Source organism: Eupeodes corollae, chromosome 2 (genome assembly GCF_945859685.1).
Source record: "Eupeodes corollae chromosome 2, idEupCoro1.1, whole genome shotgun sequence".
Classification (NCBI taxonomy): Eukaryota; Metazoa; Arthropoda; class Insecta; order Diptera; family Syrphidae; genus Eupeodes; species Eupeodes corollae.
Window position 1 is genome coordinate 147493197 of NC_079148.1, and position 12159 is coordinate 147505355.

Consider the following 12159-nt stretch of genomic DNA (forward strand, 5'->3'; position numbering starts at 1 on the left):
TAATTCAAAAGTAATTAGAAAGTGTTGCTTTTTTCAAAGTAATTCCTTATTTTTTAAGATGTGTTTAGTTTATGTGTCCTTTTGATGTAAATTGAAGCATACAAAGCTTCAAATTAAAGGATGTATGAACATCTCACTTGAAGTTTCTGTAACCCGAAAAAAGAACATTTTTACGTGGTATTTTTGTAAAGAAGTGTTTGTATGGGCGTACTAGTCTTAAAGCAGTGGGTATCCTTGATAAATTTGTAGTCAATGCACTCGACCCCAGCATCTCCCTCAAGAGCATTTCTTGTACTTGCAGCATTGAGAGTGGGGCTTCAACTGATAGACTTTTACATATGCATCTGGCGTTTATGATAGCAACACGAAATAAGAGGCCAACTGCAATGTTTTTTTATACCACATGATGTTTTTTTCGAATAGGGGAATGAAATGAAGCCAATTGATCTGCCATATCAATTCCTTTTTTAGTATCGTTCTTGTCTATAACATTTCCACATCCTTATTACTGTCGTTTTACTACAGAAGAGAATCCAACTTTTTATCGAACAATTATTTTAGAATTTAACAAAATAGCTTTAGTGACGTCTAATGGAAGATCGGCTCGATTTTTGCGTATTGTTCCACTTATGTAAGTCTATGTGTTGATTTTTCAGATGAATTGTCAATGGTACACTATTATAATAATTATCATTCCTCACCTAAAACCTCACCGAGTTCTGTTCATGTATCAAAAATGATACATGAACTCAGGTAGTACGAGAAAAAACAAATTTTGTGTATCAATTATGATACATGAGACGTATTGCTGATGTCTTAAAATAATAATGGACTTATGGGTTGTTTTAAGTCATTTTGTATGAGGAAAGTTAAGGTGTTAAGGGGCAAAGGAGTACAAATAAAGTTTTAATATGTTCAAAATTGAAAAACCAAAATTGTATTGATGGATTTTACCGATAGTGACTTTCATCTTTGGTCTGACGTTCGATTTCTCATCAAGTTGTGACAAATTTCAAATAGAAAAGTTAAAAATTTCAAATACACACCATAATATTATTTTTTCTTATTTTTGTTTTGTTATATTTTATTAAGACATTAAGTACCACCAAATACACAAATATAATTACAATTAAACAAAATGTTTTATTTTAATTTTTATTTGTAATCCCAATCAGTTATGTATTTTATTTATTTATTAAATTTTGTTTGTTTTTTTGTTTTGTTCACATATCAACGATGATGTAAAAGTCTACAAATGCTGGCTTAATAATTATGTGTCTCATCTCATTTATCCTAAAATTTGCAAAAACAAAATAAAAATCTATATAAATTATAAACTCTTCTCACCGCAATGTCATTTTTTGATAATCTTTATGTATGTATATATATGTAGTTATCCTTGTTTTATTTATGAATTATGATTAACAGGAAAAATATATAAAATAAAAACAATAAAATTGAAATAAAACTTTTGAAATCTCGAAACATTACTCTTTATTTTTGCCAAACGCATATTTTCTTTTCTATTCTTTTATATAGTTGGTATACTTTTATTTTTTTATTTTTGATTATACATAATATAGTTTTCTTTGTTTTATTTTTTAAATATAAATATTTGTTTTCTTTTTTGTTAAGTTGTTGTTAAATATATCTTTTTGTTTAAATAATTTTCACCTAACCCGCCGGCGGGTATATCCATTGTTCACTTAAGAGTAATAGTTGGTATAGTGTATCATTTTTATGTTTGATTTTTAATACAATTTAATTATTATTATTAAATACATAATGTTTTTTTTAAACTTCAGTAGAACAATGGATCGCGCACCAGTGCGCATTTACATATTTGTTATTTTCTTTTCTTTTTTTTACTACAGTTAATAGTTATGATTTATGATTAAATTAAAATATTAAATACATTTTATCATTTTATTTCTGACGTGTTTGTTGTGGGAAAGTTATGTGTATGATTTTTTATCTTTTTAGGCATCCATTGTTTGTCCTTTGACTTAGAATTAAAAGACGATGAACTCTTTTCTCTTTTTTTTTCAGAAAAGAGTGGCAGTTAGAATAATTCTAAAAATGATATACAAACACATGTTTATGGACAAAATAAAATGATAAAATGCATTCTAAAAATAATAAAAAGTTATATATTTTTTTAAAATTATAAAAGAAAAAATGTAAGAATATTTTGGTACTTAATGCAAACAATCTTCTTTTTCTTTTATTTCCTATTAAGCAGCAGATGGGAGAAATAAATAGATTTAAGAACTTTAATTACGTTTTCTTATTTTTAACACTTTTTCAATTCGGACTCTTAAATATTTTCATAGTTTTATAATTCTTTGGAAAAAATGTTTAACAATTATGTTGGCAAGCAAATACATGCAATTTTTAAAAGGAATATAAATTAAAGAACGATAAATTATGAAAAGAAACTTTATGTTTTGGTCTAAATAAATTTTGAATTTCTGTTGATGCTTCATCAAATTAATATTGGTTCTAAAAGAAGGACTAACTGAGGACCATATAACTTATCTCTCCCATAGCTTTTTAGTTATAGTTAATTTTGCTTTTATTTATTAAATAGAAGAAGGACTTGTATTGATAGTATTAAATTTCCTACAATTTACAAACAATTGGCTAAATACAAAGCTCGAAGAAATGTTGTTTATTTTTTTGTTTTTTTTTCTTTTATTTTGTTTGCGCTTAAGAACAAAAATACACTTAATAACATACATTGATTTCTTTTTAGAAAATAAATTAGAAAAAACCATAAGAAATTACACACTTATATTAAATATATAATTTGTGTGAGTAATTTATTTATTTATTTAATATTTTTGTTTTTATTTTTTGTTTAATTTTATATAAAACCATGAAATAAATCAGAGAAAGAAAAAAAATTTAAATAATACAAAATTAAAACATAAAACATTACGCCACTTTTGTTTGTTTTTGTTTTTTGTTCAGTTCTATGCATAGTCATTTTTGCTTCATGTGTTTTGTTTTTATTCTATTTCGTTATAAATTTTTACAATTATATTTATTTGTTAGTTTTACAATAATATGTATATTTTATATTTAAATTTGAGTTCGAAAAAGAAAGAATAAGGATTTGTTTTTTTTTTTTTTTATCATAAAGGTTACTGCACAAAATAGTTTTTTTTTTGTTTACTTTTGTTTTTGTTTTTCTATTTTTGTTTGTTTTATGAACTAAATTGGCAATTTTTTGTATGCATTTTTTTAATAGATAATTATTGTTCTATTTCATTTAAAAATTCAATATTTGTTTAAGTTTTTTGTTTGTTTTGTTTTAGTAGATTTTAACAAATTTAGTATTTTTGTTGTTATTGTTGTTGTTGTTCATAGGGAATATGAATTGTGAAAAATATAAGAATTTTTAATTTGATTTTGTTTTTTTTTTTTTTTTTAAACACATGCAAAAAGATTTTTTTGTTTTTATTTTTGAGGTTTGCGTTTTTAAATATGCATTTTGATAAATTCATTTTTATGCAATTTAGACGGAAAGTGACACGAAACTGTTGTACTGCGTAATGTTACGCTTGAGGATATCAGCACATGGACCCAATACACGTTCAAATCTATTTTTTGAAAATATATAAATCGAAATTGTTATTTAAATTGTTCTTTTTAATTTTTTGTGAGTTTAGAATTATTTACCTCGCTCTGTCTAATTTAACGCATTTAAGAGGTCCTCTTGCAACAACGGTGGCTGCTCTTGGTCTGTCCAAAAGTAATGCAATTTCACCAAAGTAGTCGCTTGGGCCAAGGCGTCCCACTTCTGCTGGATCGTCTCCTTGCTGTTAAAAAACAAAAAAGAAAATATTTAATATAAAAAGAATTTTAAAGTCGAATATTATAGGAGTTTATTTTAAAAATCACAGTTTTCTGAAATGGGGTCTCTTAAAAATACTTTTATAATTATTAAACACAATTAGCAAAGGGGAATATGTTAAATATTTCACATTCGTATAGTGTGGCTAAAAAATGTATCTCTATATTAAGTCCGAAGTTGTGGTCAAGGGTTAACTGCTGATCAGTCTTAGAATTACGGGTATTTCAGTGGAATTGTTTATAAAATTGTTTTGAAAATGCATTGTTTATGAAAATACCGATGAAACTATGAGGCATACAAAAATTCCGAGAGTTGTAAATGATTCACTTAGGCACCTGTCATTTTGGAGCTCTTTTATAAATTATGCCGAATTGAAAGTTGTTCAGCCTCCTCCATGCAAGTCAATAGTGATTTGGTGTGGGTTAAGAATTCAATTGTCGAAGCTTACAGTTCTACACGGTTTATGACCCTCCAAAAAATGTACTTAAAATACCAGGAGAAAATCTTGTCGACCATAGTGTACTTAACCACAGAAATTGAGAAGAATGATAATTTGTGCATAGGTTGTCTGGCTGTAGCCAAGTCCTTAGATGGTAAATATTACTAAATAAGAGTTTTTTAAATATGTCTGTATTTAATTAGTTTGGCGTCAAATTTAAAAATATGGTGACTTAAGAATACAAATAAGCTGAATCTTAAAATTTTGATTTTTAAGTCACAGCTAAGTTTTGTGCGAATAAAAACAAGCTTAAGCTAGAAACAAAAAGATATTTTCTAGTAGTTGCTATTTTAAACCAGTTAAAGCTAGATTAATGCGGCTTTAGCTTGTTTTTTCAGCTTAAGTTTCAAATTGTGTGGTCAATAATAGTTTCAGTTAGAATATTAAAAATAAAGGTACAAAAATATCAAGATTCCTGGACCCCTGACAAAAAATCTTTCACTAGTTCTTATTTTTAGATTTCCCTTCAGTTGAAGTGCGAATATGACTAAGTTTTCACAAAAAATAGAAAACAATCAGACATTAATGATGAAGACTTTCGAATATTAAAAGAGTGGCTTCCTGATAAATTTTTAGGGAATTTAATAGTTCGTAGAGAAGGTGCATTGTTATTGTGCATTGTTGAGGATGTTTTTGAGATATCTGAGTAAACCTTGATTTCAGCTTTGTGTAGGACAAGCCTTTGGAGCACTACGTGTGCGAAACCATTAACCACGTGGATTTTAAGATTTCAGTCGAGTCGTAGGAAATTCAAAGCAGAACATTTAAAATGGGCAGAAAAATACGTTTAATGAAGCTTTTGAAGTCATATCGATTTTATTCATATTGCTCTAAACCTTAAAGATTTCATTATGTATACATCAACCGGAAGGTCTTTTCAGCCTTACTAGCTACATGCAATGCAGCTGAAAAAATTACAAGTTGTGGCGCCCACTGGCCAAGCTAAGTTCATGACGCACGCATCTTGAAAAGATCAACAATATATTTATTAATGAACGAGAATATACAGACAAATAATATTATTCTTGGAAATTTTGGATACGGTATTACACATTATCTTCAAATGCCTTATACTCGTAGAAATCCGCAAACAGATGGAGAACAAAAAATTAAATTATGTAATCTGCAACGTGAGTGTTATAAAAGAAAGATGTTTTGGCCATTTAATTTAGAGGTTTTGGTGTCAACAAATACAAAATGAAGTATGATTCGCACTTTTGTCATTTGTCTCTTTGTGCTTTAAAATTTCGTAAAATATTTAAATGACATACGATTAGAGATGGCAGAGTAGATTACGTCAGGTAATCTACTCGGTAAACTACGTGTAGTTAATTGGATAAACTAGACGTTTGATTTGTTTCATTAACTACACTACATTTGTTACGTGTGCTACCTTCACAAAAAACGTTAAATTTCAAAAAGAATTTAAAAAAACGAGTGAATAAGTAACGACAAACGAGTGAAAAACACTGAACTATACATAAGAACTAAATATCTTGCATAAATGAACTAAATCCAGTAATTCGAAGTTTTATGAAAGAAAAATGCAAATTTAATAATCATCTGTTTTATTTTTGTCGTTTATTTTATTTAGTGTATCCGACGACGAGAGTTAGTTTTTCACACTTACACAGTTATATTTTAGATGCAATCTGTCAATTTGGTGGTTGAATAGACATTTCAAACTACGTTTTGACGTCTACCGCTACGTCTGCTACATTAAACTACGTTAACTACATTTAATTAATTAACTACCTCATTTATGTAGCAAATGTAGTAAATAAAAAAAATCACATTTCTGCCATCTCTGCATACGATCTTCGTCCTACTCCATTAAGAGATAGCAAAGCTAAGGTAGACAACTAGCAAGAACAACAACTGAAAACGAAGTTAATGGCTTAAGTGAAATAAACATACGTTGACGAGTGCAACAGTCCAGAAGTCAATAAGCCAAAAATAAACCAATTTTCTCAATAAAATTTAAGTTCTATTTTTATTTTGGAATTTCTTTGACATTTACATACATTTGACATACTTAAGAATTAGTCTTTAAGAAGTTACCAACAGATACGATGTTTATTAAAAATAGTTATAGGCAGCATTGAAAATTTTAATCAATCAAAACCGTTCTTTTATATTAAATTAACAACAGTCCATTGAAACCTAGGACCTAGTGACTTACAACTCTCAACCATTCCTGCTTGCGAGTAATGTTATCAAGGATGGAAGGGACCTACAGTTTAAAGCCGAATCCGAACGGCTATTTTGAGAAAGCACTTTTCAAGACAAGAATTACTGTTGAAAGAATTGTCAATTGCTCGCAAAAGGCAGTACCCTTGAAAAATGCTTTAGACGGCTCAGGCAGGGATCGAACCCAAGATCTCTTGTATGACAGTCCAACGCACTAACCATTATGCTACGGGTACTACTATCAAAACCGTTCTATTGGAGATAACAAGCAATTGCACAACAGCGCAAGTTCAAGCGAATGATATTAAAATGATATGTATCCTATCAAATTTGAAGCTTAAAAGTACATCTGATAGGCTATAGCTCGATGAGTAGTGGAGATAGCTGAACTCATAACAAGAATCGGTTAAGTCAGATAGCAATACCTTAAGAAAACAGATTTGATAAATCCAAATCCAAATTTACTCGCTTTTGCTTTTCGGTAAGGAAAATGCTTAAGCTTAAGCTAAAACATGTGAATAAACAAACGACAGCTAGAAATATTAAGCTTAAGTTAAAGTTTTCTAGTTAAAGCTATTAAAAGTAATCTCTTTTTTATTCACATAAAACAATACTTAAGGTATAAATGTCTAGCTTTAGTTACTAGTAGCAGGTATGACTAGTTAGATTTATCTTGGTTCAAAAACAACTTTAATATTTTATAGGAGGTTTTTGTTTTGAAAGTGTTTTTACATTAGTTTTGAACATTATGGAGTATGCAGTTGTTGCAAATATAAGAACTCATTGTATTCTTTTATCTATTTTCTTTTCTAAGAATCTATTCAAGTCTGACATAAGTTTTCTTAACAACTTTCACATACATGCATATGTATTTATTTCTTTCTAAAAATGTGTCTTTTATTTTTATTGTATGAAATATACTTAAACTTACCTCTGCCCTTCGCTGCAACACCACAGCACACCCCTCGACAATAATATAGAAATCATCACCAGCTTCACCTTGTTTCACAATTGTCTCACTGTCTTCAAATGACACCATCTCTAGAGCATCAGCAACTGTCAGTCGTTCCCATTTATCAAGGCTCTCTATTTTTTTTTCAAATAATAGAAAACAAAGAAAAGTTAGATTTTTTCTTATTTTTTATTCATAAGCTAAAAAAATAACATACCCAATATAGATACACGTGACAGGAACTCTTCGTACATTTTTCTCTTGCGAATTGTTGAGCCCATGAGAATTCGTCTATAAGAATCACGATCGATGCCCCACAGTTTGACATCACTTTTAGCACGAACTGTAGCTGCACGAGGTGTGCCGTAAATTAATGCTAATTCACCAAAACTACCGCCTTCGCCGATTGTTGTAACCATTTCAGAATTCACAAACACCTTAAAAGAAAATGTTTAAAAATCGAAATTAAATTTTGTAAGAATTTAAATATTATTTTTTTAAAGGTTTTCTAAAGTATATTTGCTGATTACATTCCTTGGAGTTAAATTCAATTAAAGGATTCAGGACGAAATATCGAATCATTCTATTTTTCTATATAGCTAGTCCCAATTATAGGTTTATATACTTTTTTAATGGTTGCTCATTAAGTTGGCTCCTTTCGTTATTTGAGCACCTTTACAAATACTCGTAGCATGACATTCAAAGCGGAATAATCAAAAACAAGTCAAATATCCATCCATCCTCCCGACAACTGTTTTACCACAGAGATCTCATTAGTGAAAAGAAAAACATAAAATTCACTCATCCTACAAAAAGGGGATTTTTCGTAATGAACAATTTCGTTTGAAATTCACTTTAACCAAACGAAACAGACGTCATCGCATCGTCGTAGTCGTCGTCGTTCGTCTTTAGAATACATCTCTTTTCTTTGGTTAAAAAACTCTGAGTACTCAAACCCACATGGTTGAAACTTTGTTCGTTCTGCGGTGGACCAAATTACGAGAGGTTACAGTGCTGCATCATTTGGAGATTTAAAACAACATCGAGATGATAAATCGAAATTTATTATGTAGCAGAGGGAAGAGACTTTAATTAATACACTTTTTGAGATGTTTCTAAAGGATACATCAATTTCAAGGTCAAATTTTCAAAAGAAGCTCGGTAAATTAACTATTTTTGAGGGGATTGATATTTTGACTCCACCTTTAGCTAATCAAATATTCAAAATCTTGGACTTATCTCGAAGATATACTTACTGTTTGCCTATATCTATATTGAAGACTCTTTTATGTTGAATGAAACTTAAGTTAAGTTGCACGAAACTATAGTTTTGCCTCTAAGGCTTTTTGAATAATTAATTTACAATTTGTACGAACATACATGGATTACAGACAAGCATACCTTCTCCATCTTGTGTTCCATTAATAAATTATTGAGAGTAAAACTTTGTTTTCTATTTTGTTCATCCATATTTAACAGTTTTCTGACATAAATAGCAATAATTTTCTCATATAAATATTATGAGCATATTATATACTCAACTCATACCTTCTCGAATATTGGCGTACTTTTTGTTTTGTTTTCAAACTTATAGAAACTTAGGATTCTCGTATAGAGTAGATTGAATATAAGTTTGACTATAATGTTGAAGTTGAATAATGACAGGAACTACTTTATAAGATTTTTGTCATAAATATTCATTCGATATGATGTAAGGAATACTTTGTGTCGCCATAGGGTCCTTCTCATCATTTATATGCTTTGTGTTTTTATGATGTTAGGAAGATGCAAAAATAGGTTTGGGTAGGTACGAGACGTGATTTAAAATAAACAAGGACTAGCAAGAAGGTTAGAACACAACAATAATGATTTGTGGACCTATGTCAATATAATTTAAGTAAGAGTAAGAACTTTTGTGTGTTTCAAAAGTAATTAAGATAATAACTGAAGAACAAAATTCTTTACATGACAGAAGCTACTTCATCTCGAAGGGTTAGAAATGTTTCAAGGAGTTATATGGGTGTGATGTTTATTTCGTGGTCAGTAAAATAAAAACAGGGGTTTACAGAAATTAATATTTTAAATATAGGGTTGGCCATCTAGTGGTTTCTTTTTTAATCATACTTTATTTTCATATTGACAGCTGTTTCAAGCTAGAAATTTTGACAGAAAGTCAGAATCATACCTCAGCGGAATTAAATACATCGCTTTGATTGTTGATTCACGTTGGAAAATATTGAAAACTTATTTCAAAAGTTAGTGCTGTGTAGCTGAGAATTGAGAGTGTGAAGTCTCAAAAGATCCTCTCAGCAGCGTCAAAATAGGCTAAGGAGAATTTCGCAAAAGATCTGGGATAGTTTGGATATTGAGTCTAATTGACTCAGCAATCCGCAAGTGAAACTCATAGATAGTGGCAAAGAGGTTTTATCTCGCTTTAACGATGCAAGACAGCATTGCGTTTTCGAAGCATTAAATTAGACACGATTTTTTATTCCCCATTGTACAATGCTGTGTAGGTCGGAATTTAATGAGCTAATCATATTCCACATCCGAAGAGGAGGGTTGTGAGTCTGGAAAAGAATATGAAAAGCTAAGAGTGCTATCGTCAGCGAAACAATGTATTGGATTAGAAGTAGCAGACAGGAAATCATTTAAAAAAATGAGGAAGAGGGTCGGAGTTTCGGAGACAAAACGGAACCCTGGGGAACACCAGCATTTATTTTATGAGTTTCAGACTTGAATCCGTCCAAAACAACTTGTATTGAACGGTTCGAAAGAAAATTTCTAATCCAACGAAGAAGAGATTCGTCGATACCGAAAGCACGCATTTTCGATAAGAGAGAAGTTTGCCAGACTTTATCAAATGCCTTTGAAATATCAAGTGCAATAATCTTACTTTCTCCAAAACGATGTAAAGATTTGTTCCACTGTTTGGTGAGATGAACCATGAGATCACCAGTGGACCTATTGCTACAAAAGCCGTATTTTCGGTCATTAAGAAGCTTCCGTTCCTTAAGATATTTCTTAAGCTGATAATTAATCAGCGTTTCCATGACCTTAGAAAGAAAGGACGTTACTGCTATCGGTCGGTAATTTGTGGGAGAAGAACACCTCTTCAGAATACAAGCGGGGATACCATCTGGGCCAGCGGATTTATGAATGTTGAGATCTTTAAGAACTCTCGCCACAGTTCGAGTACGAAAAAAGATTGGTCTCATAGATTCATTTACGCGTTCAAGAACTGGGGAAGTCATGACCCTATCTGGTAAGGTGGAATTTTCGGCGAACTGCCTTGCAAATAAGTTGGCTTTATCAATAGAGCTAACTAAAGGAGTGTCATTGACAACAAGCGTAGGAGTCGAGGAAGTGGAAGAATTTCTCATGTTTTTTACAAATGACTAAAAATTCTTACAACCTTTGGGACATTGCAGTATTTTTTGCCGTAATTTTTGGTCAAGTAAAAATTTGGTCCTTCGAACATAGGCGTTGCAGGCCATCCTGGCTTGCTTAAACTTTTTGCGGTGTGGATTGGGGGAATACGGATTATAAATATTTCTCCAAAGGTGAAAGTGAGAACAACGTTTCTTTCCATGGTGTAGTTTAGAGCAATGTTAACTGATTTTTTTAAACTGGCGTTTAAGACTTGGTTTTGGACGACCTCCGGTTTATGCAGATGTCCCGCCATTCCACAATCGGTCTTATAAGCACAAAATTCCCAAATGGTCTTATAAGCCGTTTTGGCAATGTCAATTGGCCGTCTCCAAGCAATCTATGGGCACAATACGAAACCATTAAGTAGGTCTTTGAAAATTGGAGTGACATAATATGTTTAGCAAGAAATGGAACCTGGTCACTTCTCTATTTATTTCAAAATGAGTAAGAAAGAATGTAGAGGAGTAGTTGGATCTCAAATATTGGATGGACATCAGAAATATGGAAAAATTAATAGGAATTTCTATTTATTTGAAACAAATTCCGATATAAGGAATTTTCACAAAAACTTTAAAAAGGGTGATTTTTTAGCTATAATCTTTTTGGCAACACTAGTCTAAACAGCTGACGCACGCTTCGTGTTTTGTTTTACTGTCAAACATCTTCAATTTGGTCTATAATCTAACCAGGAATCGTGTTACAAACGAACAACGCTTGCAAATTATTGAATTTTATTATCAAAATGCGTGCTCTGTTAAGAAAGTTCATCAAGCGTTTCTTCCATTTTATGGTCAGTTTAATAGTTAATCATTTTTGTCTCAATAGGTACGTAAATAAGTAGAATTGTCGATTTTGGAGTGAATATCAGCCAGAAGCATTGCAAGAGCTACCAATGAATCCAGAAAGTCACAGTTTGGTGCGGTTTATGGGCTGGTGGCAACCGAACTTCTTCAAAGATGACGCGAATCGTAGCGTAACGATTGGTGAGGGCTACCAATGAGATGATATCCAACTTTTGTTTGCCTTGCATGACATGTGGTTCCAAGAAGACGGTGTCACACACCACACGCAAAAATTGACTTAGTGATGGGCGAGTTCGGTGAATATTTTATTTCACGTTCGGGACCGGTCAATTGGCCGCCTAGATCGTGCGATTTAACGCCTTTAGACTATTGTTTGTGGGGCTATGTTAAAGCTCATGTCTATACAGACAAGCTCGCTTCAATT

The 12159-nt window shown here is 31.0% G+C and overlaps 1 protein-coding gene across 5 annotated transcripts in view; it reads right to left on the reverse strand.

The window, feature by feature from the left end:
* Positions 1-1053: 1053 nt before the first annotated feature.
* Positions 1054-12159, reverse strand: part of LOC129948516 (cAMP-dependent protein kinase type I regulatory subunit) — a 180256-nt gene continuing 169150 nt past the window's right edge. For all 5 annotated transcript variants that reach the window (XM_056059550.1, XM_056059549.1, XM_056059553.1 and 2 more), the window contains exons 3-6: positions 7718-7937; positions 7480-7634; positions 3685-3824; positions 1054-3605 (exon numbers count right to left, since the gene is read on the reverse strand). In XM_056059550.1, coding sequence (XP_055915525.1) covers positions 3521-3605; positions 3685-3824; positions 7480-7634; positions 7718-7937 — 600 coding nt within the window. In that variant the 3' untranslated portion in view covers positions 1054-3520. The remainder of the gene's footprint in view (positions 3606-3684; positions 3825-7479; positions 7635-7717; positions 7938-12159) is intronic.